The sequence below is a fragment of the Jaculus jaculus genome, chromosome 10 (assembly GCF_020740685.1).
Source record: "Jaculus jaculus isolate mJacJac1 chromosome 10, mJacJac1.mat.Y.cur, whole genome shotgun sequence".
NCBI lineage: Eukaryota > Metazoa > Chordata > Mammalia > Rodentia > Dipodidae > Jaculus > Jaculus jaculus.
This window is the reverse complement of record NC_059111.1, coordinates 81,976,453-81,993,841: the sequence shown is the minus strand read 5'-3', so window position 1 is coordinate 81,993,841 and position 17,389 is coordinate 81,976,453. Positions and strand designations below refer to the sequence as shown.

Below are 17,389 nucleotides of genomic sequence, written 5' to 3'. Positions count from 1 at the left end.
TGGAACATTAAAAAAGCTCAGTAACTTTATATGCCATATCACTAGTACATACAATTTGTGTCGAGATTTTGAAATGCTTAAATATCATAAATATTTATTATTATGGATAATTACCAAGACATTTTATAGAGCTATATAATTATTTACTATGAAAACTAAAATAATGAATCTACTGAAAAACTAGGTATTCTAAAGTTGATATTTAAAAATTATGAAACTTTTCTATAGTCTTTAAATAATTAAGAAAAAATACTTTATTTTAAAAGCATTCCATTATAATACTTAACTAAATTGAACAATGATCTATGGGATGTAAGTGAAGAATATTAAAAACTTAAAAAAGAGTAATAAATAAAGAATAAGTGTAGAGCTTCACCATGTGAAGGCTTCCCATGTTAGTGTCCACTGCAATGATAAACACTGGGATTTTAGGGGAAATGTGATAAATTTAAGAATACATGTAAAAAAAATCATATAGGCAAATAATCAAGAAGACTTGTGAAGGTTAAAAATTATGGAAACTTTCACTGCCAACTGATCCTTCACTAAATTCACATAATTATTTGAATCTATCATCAACCTATGGGAAGAGGGCACATTATCATAGTCTCTGCCTACTTGCTGGCTCTTTTTATTTTATTTTTTTTCAAGGTAGGGTCTTGCTATAGCCCAGGCTGACCTGGAATTCACTCTGTAGTCTCAGGCTGGCCTTGAACTCACAGTGATCCTCATACCTCTCCTTCCTGAGTGTTGGGATTAAAGGTGCGTGCCACACCATGCCCAGCTCTTGATACATGCTGAGCCCTCACACCTCACAGGTGCTCCTTCAGAAGCTTCTTCTCATCTCTGGTGGACAAAGTATTTTAGATATTCACCATTGTCAGTGAAGGCCCTCCTAGCTTCCTTGCCAAAACGAACATGTTGCTTTTCCAGTATACTTTGCTTCCTTCTCCTTCCCCCATGGTGTGTGGATGGTGGGATCAAGAGGAACTAGAGTGGCACCAATGGTAGTAATAATCATCCTCCCTTGATCTATTACCTATTTTGTTGTTTGCTGTGTGCACATGTATGTGCATGTGCGTGTACTTGGGATTGAGGCTGGGGCCTTCGAATGCTAAGTACACATTCAACCAGTGAGCTACACCCAAAGCCAAGATGCATATAACCTTTTCTATCTAGCCTTTCTTCTGCTCTTCACAGGTTCATGACACCCTAAGTTAGCTTCCCTTATCGTCTTCCCAGTGTTGCATCTATAAAAATCTTGGAAACAGTTCTCATTTTGTCATCATCCTATTTATTAAATTTGGTAAACTATTAATATTTGAATGATTCAAAGTCTTCCAGAGATGGAAGGAAGAATGTGGATTGGATAGCATTGTGTTTTCATGGAGGACGCCAGGTCTGGATTGATGGATGGAGTGATTTGAAGCCTGTATCAGGTACTGATGTGCAGGTATTCTGGCTGTTTATTAAGGATGAGGAGCCTTAAAGGGAAAAAGCCTTAGTAGTGGCTTCTTCTTAGATCTAGTTGATTATACCTTATTTTTATAATGAGAGGTCATCTGTGGTCTGCAAAGTAACTATAAGTAAATGATGAAACATATGTTCCACCAGGTGAATCAACTCACTGGAGCTCAAGTCATGGAAAACCCATGGCTGGCAATGCAGAAAGCAACAGAGCAAGTCTGCACAGAGAATTTCACAGATGCATAGCCATGAGAAGACGTGTCAGTCAGAGTTGTGTGAGAGTCACCATGGCATGGGCTGCCTGGGGCAGCTGCAGTGCATTTGCTCTGGGACAAGGAATCAGAGATGGTAGTGTGTGCTGGAATAGCACTGAATTCCCAGCAGCAGCTTGTCTCAAAGCATGCGTGAAAGAGCTGGGAAGAAGGCTCAATAGTTTAAGGTGCTTGCTTATGAAGCCTTCCACACTGGATTCACTTCCCAAGCCACCATGTTAGCCAGACACAAAGTGAGCTTCAAGCATTTGCAGTGGCAACTGGTACACCCACACACAGTGCATGCATACACACAAATAAAATTGTCTTTTAGAAAGTATATGTGAAGCCGCTTGTGGGGAAGATCTGTAACACTTGCTAGAGTTAAAGTTGTGTCATGAACAGCATCAGGATGCCTGGGGTAATATGGACTGAAATATATGTATGTCTTTTTTTTCTTCCATGATCCAGAGGTCAAAGATCTGAATGCAATGTTTGGCACAGTATCTGGCATATAACATATACTCAATAAACTTTTTTGTTAAAATAGCAAGTATAATTTACCTTTTATAATTGTGTTTCTGCCTAGATTAAGATGTTAAATTTCTCTGTGGAGAGCAATCTTAAATGCCTTGCTCTCTAGAGCTTGATGGAAAGATGTGACTTTAAGGCCAAATAATTAACAATATCCAATAGTGAGATGGGGAGAATCATAATGTTCATTCTGTAGATTGACACATATTATAAAAATGTTTATGGAGAAACAAGGAAGTTCTAAATAGGGCCCAATGTCATATAAATATAGTGATCATAAGCTCTGACAGCCTCATCTTTTTAGTTACAGTGGTGGTTTGATTCAGGTGTCCCCCATAAACTTAGGTGTTCTGGATGCTAAGTTCCCCAGCTGATGGCAATTGGACATTGAAGCCTCCTAGAGGTGGTGTGTGGTTGGGGGCAGACTGATAGGTGTTATAACCAGTTTTCCCATGCCAGTGTTCAACACACTCTCCTGCTGCTATTGTCTACTTGATGTCAGCCAGAGGGTGATGTCCACCCTCTGCTCTTGTCATTGTTTTCCCTGCCATCATGAAACTTCCAATTTGAGCCTGTAAGTCAAAATAAATATCTTTTCCCACAAGCTGCTCTGGGTTGGGTGATTTCTACCAGTAATGTGAACCTGACTACAACAGTTAAATAGGATGAAGATTAAGAATGTCAGTTTAAAATGGGGCTATGTAACATACTGCAGAAGTTTACAGTGGACAAAAGTGTTGCTTTTATTATGTATATTTATTTTTAAATTCTTACAATGTGCAAGAATTCATTTAATCCTTTTGTAATGAAAAGCCAAAAAAGGAAAAACAAAAAACAACAAAATGAAGCTGTGTCTCAGAAAATAAATTTTTAATGACCTTTCCTATATAATACCCCTGTTTCAGTCTTGAGATTTATCTGCATTAGGAAACACATGGAGTAATTCAGATATGGTCCCTATGCTCAAGGGGACTTGATAAAGGCACATGTCTAAGATAGTTGAAGTAAGAACAAGAATGAAGCAACTTCAAAGACATCATCTAAGACCAGCTCCACAAGGTCAGGCCCCATGTTATTTCCATGTAATGAATAGTTCTTAGCACACGAAAGAAACTCATTAGTAATTTATGGTGGGCATGATATTATGTTTACATGGCTATTACTTCTTTGAACTTCTTTGTAAAAACACTAGTATCCAGCATGACTTTCAAAGTGCTATCTCTTAGTATCAAAATATTATTTTATTTTGCCTATTTGTTTAAACTCTAATGTGGGAAAAATAGGTTGGATACATTTTTAGGGCTTGGAAATCTTATATCAGTGAATGATGCTTGGTACCTGTACAATAAAGAATGAATTGCCTTTTTCCTTTGATCTTGTATGGAAATGGGCCAATTTGGTTACCTCCCAAAGTCTGGTGACTATTTGGGGTTTGTAAAATCCATCTGACATGTCAACTGGACTGTAGCTTTGAAAGAGAGCTGCTAGTAATACAAATGTTAGGCAGTCTCTGAGGCATAACAATAATAGTAAACAGTATAAATGAGCTATAATAAACATGGATGGAAGAGTTCAGCTTTGAAACAAGGACCAAAGGCTGCAGATGACCATCAATACTAATCACCTCCACCAGAGACTAGTGGTCTGATGCATCCAAAACATGCTGTAGGCTTGGGTACAGATGACGTGACAACTGTAAAGTATGTGTGCTCACCCAGTGAAGAATACAAAAAAACATGGTGTATAGTTAATATCCCACCCACATGTGGTTTATCAAATATTTACACTGTTTATATAGAAGTGGTAAATGATTAATCTTTTGCCACATTAATCCAAAGTTATGCCTTCTTTTTACCTTTTTTCTTTTTTTTAAACATATTTATTTATTTATTTATTTATTTGAGAGAGAGAAAGAGAGAGAATGGGTGAGCCAGGGCCTCCAGTCACTGCAAATGAACTCCAGATGCATGCGCCCCCTTGTGCATCTGGCTTACATGGGTCCTGGAGAGTTGAACCGGGATCCTTTGGCTTTGTAGGCAAACACCTTAATCACTAAGCCATCTCTCCAGCCCATACCTTTCTTCTTTGTTTACTTTTTATCTATAAATTTATTATGCCAAATTATACTGCATATTATAAAAAGGAAGGATAGTAAAGTATGGGAACCTATTAGACAAGTATTATTCTATATCATAAAGTCATTGTTTATCATCAGTCTTATAACTCAATAAATTTTCTCACAGTAATGAGTAAATTTAGATTAAGGTATATGTACTTATAGACTATCAGTTAATGATGACAGCGTTTTGGGAATATTTTATTTTTAATATGCTAATTATAGAGCTGAGGATAATTTTGGAGTTCACATCAACACAATAAGTTACATAGATGAACATTTTTTTTTGGTGACTCGCTGTAAAATAATTAAAATTGTGAGCTGGGCATGGTGGTGCATGCCTTTTATCCCAGCACTTGGGAGACAGAGGTAGGAGGATAGCTGTGAGTTCAAGGCTACCCTGAGACTACATAGTGAATTCCAGGTCAGCCTGGGCTAGACAGAAATCCTACTTCAAAAACAAAACTAAAATAATTTAAATAAAATAAAATTTTAACTTTGGAGTATAGAAGTGTCTTACTTTCACAGCATTTTTTATATGAGAAATGATTTTTCAGTTTATGATTGGATGTCAGTCCACCTTTCTATGTAATGAAAAATTGGGCACATAGATATAGAAAACATAGCAATACTACACTTTAATTTTATTGGCTTTGGCCAATGGCTTTGGTTCAAACTTTGTAAATGAATGGAAAGTTATTTTAAGTTACACAATAAAACTAAAAATGCAACTTTAACTAATAAGTATGTCTAACTTCAACACTCAGGACTGATTTCACACAAATGCTCATCAGAATATAGCCATAATTTCCATGACAATGAATAGCTCCATCTGAAATAACTTTGAGTTTTCCAAAAGCCAGTACAGAGAGCACAAGCTTGATGAGCTGGAAACCTGTCAGGCAGATTACAAGCAAATACCTTTCCTAAAACCCATCTTGACCTGAATAACCTCCAAGGAACTTTTGATGTGGTTCCAGATTCAGAGCACAAAATAGGAAAGAATTCCCATGGTGCAAGTGTTCCGGAATCACCCTGCCTGGATCAGAGGGACGCTCAGATTGCAAACTCACTGGGTCATCATTAGGAGTGGGGTCCTAGGGGTCTGAAGATAAATGGGAAGAATCATGACTTAAGGCTGGAAAACACACAATTAACCAAATAAAATATACTACTGTTGTCTTTTAAGATAGATATATACTATTGAAGTACTTTTCATCTAATATTGTCATTCTACATACTGGCATTCAATCAAAGATCTAGTCACAAAATTATGCCCAGTTTAAAAAAAGAACAAAATTCATAGAAATGGAATAGAAATAAAGTAACAAACAATAGCTAGAAGACAGTCTGTATAAGTTATAATTCCATTTCAGGACATCATTCAATTTTGGCATATACTAGGGAATGCTTTCATTTCACCCACTCCCCAAATATTTAATTATGGCCACATTAACTAAGCTATCTTTATTTAAGAGAGGCCAAGTATGAAATGGGTCAAAGATGCTAAGGATTAAGGGACATAATTAAAATATTTTAAGAAATGAATTTTGTTCTGTTTGGGAGTTTCCAGACTTGCAATGAGCATATTGTCTCTGTCTTTCACCCTACTTCCAATCCCGGACCCTTTCCTCTCTGACAGCTGAGCCTCTTAAATTCTGTGCCATAGAAGATAAGCTTTGGCTGCAGGCATGCATCTAAAGTTCATTTTCAGCAGCTGGAGGCAGTGGCTCACCCATTCTCTCTGTTTCTGTCTTTGTCTCTGTCTCTCTCTCACTCTGCTTACAAATAAATAAAAACACTCTTTTAAAAAACAGGTGCTGGGCTGGAGAGTTGGCTTAGCAGTTAAGCACTTGCCTGTGAAGCCTAAGGGCCCCTGTTTGAGGCTCGATTCCCCAGGACCCACGTTAGCCAGATGCACAAGGGGGCGCACGCGTCTGGAGTTCGTTTGCAGTGGCTGGAGGTCCTGCCGTGTTCATTCTCTCTCTCTCTATCTGCCTCTTCCTCTCTCTGTCACTCTTAAATAAATAAATAAATAAATAAATAAATAAATAAATAAATAAATAAAATAGGTGCTTAAGAAATAAGGCTGTTTAAATTCTCCCATTGCAGATATGAGGAGGCTTTAAGAATGAAGTTTCTGACTGGGGAGATGGCTCAGTGGATAAAGTGCTCACCACTCAAGCTGGAGTAACCAGGTTCAATCCACAGACTTCACAAAAATGCTAGAAGTCATGCTCTGCTTCTGTAATCTCAGCACACTGATAGCAAGATGGGAGGTGGAGACAAGAGAATTTCTGGAAGCTCATGGTGAGCACAATAAAGAGCCACAAAGAACAACAGAAGAATGGGAATCCAGAACAAGAAACTGTCTCACATGAGATGGAAAGGCAAAAGACTGACCAGGAAGTTGTCCTCTGACTCCCCCACATGTATCATGGCATGTACATGCACACATACACATACAAGATTAATAATGATGATGATGATGATGACATGTGATCTCTTTGAAAAACTGATCAAGCTCCTTGACTCACATGTAACCTTAAACATATAAGTAAATGCTGTAAAAAAGAAAAACGGTTCTGTGGTCAAAAGAGTAGGAGAAACACTGGATTAAACTAAGCTAGACCTCAATTAATGAATAACTAATTACTTTCAAAATATTTTTATTTATTTGTTTGAGAAAAAGAGGTAAATACGTAGAGAGAATGGGTACACCAGGGCCTCCTGCCAGTGCAAATGAAATGCCAAATGCATGTGCCACTTTGTGCATCTGGCTTGATGTGATTACTGGGGAATTGAACACAGGTTGTTAGGTTTTTAGGCTTTGTAGACAAGTACCTTAACTACTGAGCAATATCTCCAGTCACCAAATTCCTTGTTTTTTTGAGACAACATCTTGCTGTCATCTTGTTATGGTGTTATGTTGTTCAAGCTGGTTTCAAACTCCTGGTTTCAGTCATCTCCCTTCCTCCACCCCAACCCCCTGCCACTCCTCATGCATGCTGTAACTACAGGCATGAGCCACCACATCCAGCTCAAGTTTAACTTTATTTATTTTAAGATATTTCTTTTTGGATTTTTGAGGTAGAGTCTCAGTCTAGTCCAGGCTGACCAAGAATTTGCTATGTAATCTCAGGGTGGCCTCGAACTCACAGTAATACTCCTACCTCTGCCTCTTGAGTGCTGGGATTAAAAGTGTGCACCACCACACCTGGCTATTTTAAGATCTTTTAAATATACTAATATTATTTGAGGATATATAAAGTAAAGATATAAATAGTATTTCCCAGACTCAGATCCCATTCTCACCAGTACAGATCATGAAAACACAGGAGTTGGGAATGTTAATTGGACACTTTAAGGTGGGTAGTATACTCCTGCAATGTGGGTCAGTTGCACACTGCCTAAAGTACAAAGGGGAAAGCATCACTTGCTTTGCTATGCTGACATTCTGGGTCCCAGAATTTCAAAGAATTAGGTGTATAGCTGCCTCACAGAGTCATAAGACTAGTTTGACAAAAAGTGGCAGATGCTTTTTATATCCTCCATTTAATTGTCTTTCTTAGTAAAAACACCCTAATTTAATTGGTATTACCGCCATCTAAAATAGAGTAAAACCTTTAAAACAAAATTTTATACCTAGCCATCTTACCCAGTAAGGGCTGGTGTCTTTCAAGGCCAGTGAATCTATCTTTGCCAAGTACTAATCTTTAATCTCTCTAACTAGGAGCAAAGGTTAAAATTCCCTTGCAGGGAATGAAATGAGTGCTGATCACTTCCTCCAGAAGGACCTGTCTAGAAACACTTTTACTAAAAGGGGGATATGGGCATGGCAGGCTATGAAAGTTTCTTTGAGTTCTCTTCAGTCTTTTTTTTTTTTTTTTGGTTTTTTGAGGTAGGGTCTCACTCTAGCCCAGGCTGACCTGGAATTCACTCTGTCACTCTTTCTTCTCAGGGTAGCCTCAAACTCATGGCAATCCTCCTACCTCTGCCTCCTGAGTGCTGGTATTAAAGGCATGTGTCACCACACCTGGTTCATTAGGGGATTTTATGTCAAGAGAATATTTAATGCATAGGGACATTTTCCTAGTAGGGCATGAAGGATGGATTCAAATAATTAAAACTGAAGGCTGTGAGATGAAAATACTGCTGTAGCAAAGCAAAAATAGAGGATATGGAAGAGACCTTTCTCCTCAGTAGGATAAGTGATTTTAACCTGGACCTTAATCATATTATTGTGGGTATTGCTCTCATAGTACTATTCATACCTGCATTTTTAACAGAAATCTTGCTTCTTACTTCCCTGTTCATAAACATGCTTTTTTCTTCTAAATCCAGCAACATTCTCCTTTTTAAAAATATTTGTATTAATGTACTTGTGAAAGTAGGGAAAGAGAAAAAAAAAGGTAGAGAGAGAGAGAGAGAATGTGAGAGAATGTGCATGGCAGACCCTCTTGCTGCTGGACACACAGTCTCCAGACACATAAACTACTTTGTGCATCTGGCTTTACATGGATACTGGGGAATCAAACTTGGGGCCACCAGGCTTTGTGAGCTAGTGCCTTTAAACACTGAACCATCTCGCCAGCTTTCTCTCTCTCTCTTTCTCTCTCTCTCTTTTTACTTGTTAAAAGGCCTTCTGAGCTGTTTTCCATTTCCTCCTTTTCAGTTCATAGCTCTTCCATTCCTGCTGCCTTTATTCTTATAGTGGAATGAAAGGATCTATTTCATCACGTCAGAAATGCGTGTCTTTGAAATCCTCGTCTGAAATAATTTATCTATTACATACAAAGTCAGCCCTATCTTGATCTCTTGAGAATATTTATACTCTGGCTTTCCACTCTTCCAATTTTCCCTCTCATAGATTTTACTTTTAATTCTTAGTTCTCCACACTTCTCATGATCTATTTTTGTGATTGAACTATTATCTACTTACTGATGACTCCCAGTCCCACCTCCAGTCTCAACCTGTTCCTCAAGCTTTTCTGAATATCCAGCTGCCCATTCAGATTGCCACCTGAATGTCCTACAGGCATCTCAAGCATAACGTGTTGAAAACTGAACTCATCATCATCTCCCTAAACTGGGACCTTTTTCAGTTATTCTGTCTCAAATGCTGTTCTAGTTCTAATCAGTCTTGAAGGTTAGAAAACCCCTTTGATTTTTCCCATTCTTTCATCCCACAGATAAAAACTTACAGATTGTTTTCTTTAAATAGGGCTTGTATTTATTCACTTATCACCTATATTTTACTGTTTCAGATGAGCCTATACAAGAGGTGGTTTCTTCAGTTCTCAGATTGGATAAGGTGTCTCAGTATAATTGCTATAGCCTCATTATATTACTTTTTAAAAGTCATTTATTTATTTAGGAGAGAGAAAGAAAATGGGCGTGCCAGGGTTTCCAGCCACTGCAGATTCCAGACTCATGTGCCACTGTTTGCATCTGGCTTTACATGGGTACTGGGGAATCAAACCTGGGTCTTTAAGCTTTACAAACAAGTGACTTAACCAGTGAACAATCTCTCCAGCCCCAACTTCTTCATATTTCTTTTTTAAAACTTTATTTTTATTTATTTATTTGAGAGAGAGAAAGAAGTAGCGAGAGGGAGAGAGAGAATGGGTGCACCAAGACCTCCAGCCACTGCAAACGAACCCCAGACATGTGTGCCCCTTTGCATCTGGCTTACATGGTTCCTGGGGAATGGAACCAAGGTCCTTTGGCTTTATAGGCAAACACCCTAACTGCTAAGCCATCTCTCCAGCCCTTTTCATATTTCTTAATGTCACTTTTCTAGCTATATTATAAAATGGGTTTTTATGTTTAACCCTTTAATAATAATGCATAGAGACTAGAGAATGTGTCTTATTTTTGCTTCATGCTGTTTAGCTCAAGAAAAGGTCTCACTGAACAAATGGTGCATAAGTAAGTAAAAAAAAATACTGAGGCAATTAGATCAGAATATAGGGAACTGGGAAGAATATTTATATGTGAGCAACTTGCTAACTGACTGACTGGTGTCAGTGGCCTGAGGAAGGAAAAGTGAAAGTTGAGGTCAGCTTTAGTCTGCAAAGGACAGCACAGCAGGTTGTGTTAGGGCACACTTGCAAGAAACACAGGAAAAGGGAATTTGAATTCTCTCCTTGTGGACATGTATCTTTTGAGCTGTTTATGGGAGTCCTATAAAGTGTTATCCTAGGTGACAGCTGATTTTGTAGCAGTGGCAAAAATTTTAGAGTACTTAAAACATCTATTGAATATATTTTCATTAGTATTTATTAAGATAGCTATGCTCAGGCTGAGGAGATAGCTCACTAATTAAAAGTGCTTTCTTGCAAAGCCTGATGGCTAGGGTTCAATTCCCTGTTACCCACTTAAAGCCAGAAGTACAAAGTAGTCCATGCATCATCTTGGTTTGTTTACAGTGGCAAGAGGTCCTGACATATCCCTCTCTCTCTCTCTCTCTCTCTCTCTCTCTCTCTCTCTCTCTCTGTGTGTGTGTGTGTGTGTGTGTGTGTGTATGTGTACAAATAAATAATAATTCAAAATATAGTAAAATAGCTACTTACTAGTACTACAATTCTGAGACTTTTCTATACCACCTAATCATATTCATTTTGTTTGTTCTTTTTTTCTTCTCCAAAAATTCATCATTTCAAATGGATTTAGAGTTTTTTTTAACTCCTGTTTTTACATGTGTGTGTGGTGCTTGGAGTTGAACCCATAACTTGGTGCTCACCAGGCAAGTGTCAAGTGCTCTACCACTAAGCTATGTCTCCACCTAGAAGGTTGTTTGTTTGCTTTTGGTTATTATTTGTTTAGATAGTAAACTTTTAAAGTGTTGAGAGCATGAGAAACATTAGTTCTAGGCTCCATTGTGTTGTTTCTTTAATTATGATTAAATAATAAAGAGTGTAAGATTCAATAATAATGGAAAATCACTAGAAACAGAGAACTGAAACTCAATTTTTTTTTAAATCTTTCCCTGGTGCCTAAACACAAGGCAACCTGCTGGCCTTAATGCTGGGTGATGATGCCAGATGGCTCAATGCTGGGTCATCATGCCAGATGGCTTTTGTTGCCTGAGTCAAAAGCTACAGTCACATTTGCCAGAAATTAAAGACATTCCACAAGGGAAGCACAACTGATTAGACTAATTAATAACCACACAGAAATTGTTTGTGTATCACCTCTTTTACAGCTAGATTTGGACTGATAAATTACTGAGCAGTTTCCAGGTCTTTGCTTGTTTACAATAGATATTTGCCACATAACGAAAGGCACCATCCAAAACCTCTCTTGGGCAAGAGTTACCTGGATTCTGTTTGTTGTCCTGCATAAACATTGGGAAAACAAAATTCCATTCCCACCCATAAAAAGAAACACCTGGTTTTCTAATCAGCCTAGACTTTTAAGTAAAAAATGATGTACATGAGTTGGGAAACTGTTGTATAGACTCATGGTGACAATATGTTCTCTCCTCATGTCTTGACAGAGAAAGGAGATACTCCAAGACTTTCATCTCACCTGTGGCAACCAGAGCTCATGGAAACAGGTTTGCTATATCTGCAGTAGAATTTTGAGCACAGAGAAAAGAAATGCCAAGGTCTAACTATGTAATGGTTATGCCAACTCCTCTCAAGTATCTTTGAATGTATGGTGGGAACAGTTTAATTGAACTCTAGAGGATACTACCTCTGCACCAAAATTCTCACAGTTCTAATACTACGGTTTCTTCTTCTTATTTTTTTGTCTTATTTTATGGTAAACTTCTTTTTGGCCAGTCTCATAAAATGAGCACAATGCTAGAAAATGATTATCAACAGAATATTTGTCCTTCCACGTGTTTTGCATGGGATCACTAATGAACCTTTTTCTTGGCTTGCTACATTCCTTACTGAGCCATCCATTATAAGAATTTATTTTTATTTTTTTGACTGTAGTAAGTTAACCATGATTAAAGATGATAGTTTAGAAAGATTGTGTCTGCATGAGAGATGTTCTGAGGTACAAGTGTTCCAAACTGTTCATGAATCCAGCAACAATCTTACCCACGCAATGAATGGTTTTAAAGAATGGTGATGAATGAGATCTACTGAGAAAGATGAGTTCTTCATCAACTCCATATTATAACTGTAATGGCAAATGCCTTTACACATGTATTTCATCCCAATCATGAATTGTTTTCAAATTATATATATTATATTATAATTATAGTATATTATAAATATATATTATATATATGTGTATATATATGTATATAATCATGGATTACACTATTCAAGAATTGGCTGAGGGGCTGGAGAGATGGCTCAGTGTTTCAGGTGCTTGCCTGCAAAACCTAATGTCCTGAGTTCAATTCCCCAGTATCCACGTAAAGCCAGATGCACAGTGCTGCCTGCACCTAGAATTCATTTGCAGTGGTGGAAGGGCTTGGGATACCCATTCTCTCTTTTTGCTTGCAAAGAAATAAATATAACATTTTTATAAAGAGTCAGCTGTGGTATTATGTTGGAGATACACGTGGCTTGCCATCAAAATAACACCCATCAGAGAGTCAGCAGGAAGGAATTTGTACATAATCACTGCAGAAGTAGTTATAAAATAAAATAAGTAAATAGTTTTACTTGAAATGTTTAAATAATTAATTTGTAAATTAAGGATAATTTTTACTACAAATAATTATAAACCAACATTCTACTGCTGGTGGATTCAAAGAACCTTTTCTTGTGGTTTTCAAATCCCATGACTATTAGAATAAACCAGTTGACACTGTGACAAGAGGTGCATGTAATACAGTCATGTGGGAAGGACATCTTCTGTTTTTAATTGGGACCACGCGGGAAATATTCGAAGACATTTTCTTCTTTGCCTTTTAGAGCACTAAAGCTTAAAAAGAAAAGCAGACATTATATCCTCCCCCAAAGGTAATTGAAGACATATTATATAAACATAAATAAATAAAGCTTTTCTAAAAGAGGTTTAAAAAAAAAACCCCGTGTGTTGTCTTTCAAAGTTTCTATTTTCTGTGGGTTTGGCAACCATTGGCTTGCTTTTGTGAGCAAGTATGGTTCTGGGTTGGCTCAAATGCAAGTCCATTGCATCTCTGTTTTCCAAAACTACTCCTTCTTCTAGTCCTATGCATTGAGCTTTAGCAAATAGGGCAAGGACTCTACAGGTGGCATATTTTCTTGTGGAAGCAATTAGTAGTCCTTCCTTCAGCTTAAATCTCTTGTGCAGCCATATGGTCAGGCTTGAAGCTGGTAGATCAAAAGTTACATGTGCCGGGCGTGGTGGCGCACGCCTTTAATCCCAGCACTCGGGAGGCAGACGTAGGAGGATCGCAGTGAGTTCGAGGCCACCCTGAGAACACAGAGTGGATTGCAGGTCAGCCTGGGCTAGAGTGAGACCTTACCTCGAACCCCCCACCAAAAGAAAACAAAAAACAAAAAAAAAAAACCCCAAAACTCACATATCCTGTGCTCTGCCTGGGTTTTGGCTCTCACTTGTCTGAGAAGTCGTGTTGTCGGTTACAATAAAAGACTGATGTGAGCCCATCAGTGAAGCTTACAGAACTAATGCTGTGCTAATATACTCTTGGGGATATTTGTAAGGATCTGGGGACCAAGGTGGAATTTTAAATCAGCTGAAATCTTAGAACAGAGTCCGACAAAGGAAGACATTCTACTTTACAATGGGAGCCAATCGGGAAAGAGCAAATGAACCGACCTCTTGGGAAGGTGAATGAGTCACCCTCAAAGGGCCAGACGAATCTTCTCGCCCAGGCATCGGTGCAATAGTTGCCAAGAAACGGCGCATCACAAGTATTGTATAGCTATTTCTTCTAAATTAAAACGTTTCCTCTTCGAATAGGTTGTGACAACTCAGGGAGCTAAGGAAACTTGTACCACTCAGGTTGCTGTGGAAGTTACAAGATCACAAAGCCTGTCCACAGTGCTATTCACTGAGAGAGAATTAACTGGGGATCAACTATTTTCAGCAACAACAGAGCTAGAACATAGGAGTATTTCTGTATACAAATTTCAAATAATGGACTGCAGCAAGTACAGGCTCCTTTGAGCATTTTCCAAGAGGATGCCTGAGGGGGCAATGTGACCTTCAACATGGTGATGATTACCAAGGCTCCAAAGAAGGAATCCAGCTGCAAGAGTGCACTGCTTTATAAAGAAAGCAACACCAAAAGATTGGAGTTCACAAAAGCACTGTTAAGAAAGAAAGGAGCAGTTTCCTATAAACAGAAAGTATATTGCAGGCTTATTCCTAGACCACTTAGGAAAGTCCTTCTTGTCCTAAACCATCCTGGGTCTACTCTGGTCGGATGCTGACACAAAGAAGAGTAACAAAGCAAAATTGGCAACAGTAAACAGATTTCCTGCACCGACGGACATGGGTCATGGGACGAATTTGTGGTTATGGATGGACTAGGTAATTTAGGTCCTAAGGTGAGTCTCTTCTTACATGTGAGAATGATTTGAAAATATTTTTCAAAAAAGTCTTAAGATCTAAGATTTTATTCAAGTAGTAGGGAGAATTTGAAAGGACAAAAGGACAACAAATAAAAGTATTCTCTGCTATCACTTTAACATCTACGTCTATTTAATTATGAGTTACAAGTAAAATAATTGTTACATTTGAGCTAGAAAAAAGTTAGGCCCAATATAGACCTTCATATTATACATTGGTTAAACCATTCATTATTTTAGCACATTAAGTAGGCTTAACTTTCAAGCTAAAACTTTTATTTTTGTCACCATATTTGTATGAGATTTCTGGGCAAAGGGGGGTCTGCAGTCTGTAGAGAAGGTAGCCCTCTTTAAGTCCCACACGCTCTTGTACTGGTCACCAGTGAGCACTGAGTCTAGTTTTTCAGTGTCTGAACACTAATTTCTTAGCACCTCTTTTTATACAGATAATAATCATCTAACCTCCTCTTGACATCCTTCCTTTTTGTGCAAAATAAGACTAACATTAAAATTAAAGATACTTTTTTCAACTCCAAAGCTACAAAAGTCGGAGAGCCAGCGTGAATACCTCATGGAAATGACACCCACAGCCGCCCTGTAGGAACTCTGTGAATCGCCCCATCGTGATGGAGAATGTATCCACTACTTCATAGCCATATTTTTTCGCAGCATCCAGAATCATTACATTTTCTTTCCATAAGTTTTGGATTTCACTCTGTATTGCAAAGCAAAATAATGAAGGAGTTTTAGTTAACAAGGGATTTAACAATTTAATAACTCAATTTGAAATCATGTAACTGCATCTTATTTTTGTTATTTTTACCAAGATTGGTCCTAGTGTGAGATGAATTTCACACACACACAAACACACACACACACACACACACACACACACACACACACACATACGCACATTTTTTTTTGGCTTTTTGAGGTAGGGTGTCATTCTAGCCCAGCCTGACCTGGAATTCACTATATAGTCTCAGGGTGGCCTTGAACTCACAGAGATCCTCCTACCTCGGCCTCCCAAGTGTTGGGACTAAAGGTGTGCACCACCATGTCTGGCTGAATAAATTTCTTAAATGAAGACATGTTTCAGCTTTTTTGCTCAAATGTAACCATTGATCCATATACATATTGGTTCATGTATATAAATATAACAATTTATATATATATATATGTATGTGTATATATATATATATATATATATATATATATATATATATATATGTATGTATGTATATGTAATACATGAATATCTATGGAGACACATTTTTGGCCACAACAAATACTTAAAATTCTCAATTTGAAAAACTGACATTTGAGGTATCACAAGTTCTACTTCCATCTACTTGGATACTTGCTTAGTCCCTTGCATTTAATTGGTGTTTATGTTTTGCTTAGTTTCCTGCTAAGGGACAGGAACAGAAGGATAAATACTTTGTGTTCCCTGCTCTGAAGACATAGCATTCTAATAGTAGAAAGAGAAGCACCAACATTGAATAAGTCCGCTATTAGGGGAAAATATGCCAGGCTCTGCACTACTGATGATAATTTTGTCAGGAGCAGAGGCTCAGTGGCACAGTGAGATTCCAGAGAAGGTTACAGAATAGTTATGAGTAAGATTTTCTAGTTGGAAGACAAGTGTGTGTTTTGAGGAGCAGCAGAATTGAGTGAAGACTCCGGCTCCTGCATCCTTGGATAGCCTTCCTTGTTCCTTCACCTGCCATGTCCCAAAGACTGACTGAGCGTGGCTGGGGTTCTAGTTCAGGCCCACTGTGTGGAAAAGACTTCACTCATTCCTCAAGCTTTCTCCCTGGCCTGACTATTTCTCAGGAATGCCATCTGTGACTCTTCCATCTCAACCTGGCCTTCTCGGTAGCCTTCTGTACCAGACATGGCAGAGTTGAACACACAGTCCCCCATTCATGTTAAGCACTCAAAAAACTGGTGCAAAACTGAGTGGCATTCATTGGACACTGTGGTGCAAAATGCTTCCTGCTTGCTCCTGTACATTCCCTCTGTTCTTTCCTGGCATCCCCCAGTGCATCCCCTTAGCCAATCTTGTCTTAATGCCGGTTTCTTGGTGAAGTCAGGCTGACACATGGAAGACACAGTTCTCTCCCTTTTTCACTTTTTCAGGTTAAGAAAATAAAGCAAATCATTACTTGCATTTGTTAAACCAACAGCAAGGAAAAAGAAGAGGTACAAATACATATAATTTTCTGTATTTTCCACTGTGCCTACACGCTTATTTTTTCCAAGGCATTCAGAGAAAAGTGCTTGCTTTAAGATAAAGGTAAGGAATAGAAAAAGCTCAGAAAAAAAAAATCCCAGAGGAAATGGCAGTTGTTAATACTTGAAGGGTGTGTGGAAGTACCCAGGTGAACGAATAGGCTACAAGAAGAACCAGTGACCTACCGGCAGGGCAGGGCGAGGGTTGTAACTGAGCATGGCAGGCTTGTTGTCAGTATGGGTACAACAGCACATGTGCACGTGCATATACATGCAATGCTAAGAAAGGCGTCTAT

At 38.2% G+C, this 17,389-nt stretch overlaps 1 protein-coding gene across 2 annotated transcripts in view; it reads right to left on the bottom strand.

Annotated features, from left to right (window-relative positions):
* The window catches only part of Cped1 (cadherin like and PC-esterase domain containing 1), a 301,563-nt gene that overhangs the window by 5,123 nt on the left and 279,051 nt on the right, over positions 1-17,389 (bottom strand). For both annotated transcript variants that reach the window (XM_045160324.1, XM_045160323.1), the window contains one exon: positions 15,427-15,573. In XM_045160324.1, coding sequence (XP_045016259.1) covers positions 15,427-15,573 — 147 coding nt within the window. The remainder of the gene's footprint in view (positions 1-15,426; positions 15,574-17,389) is intronic.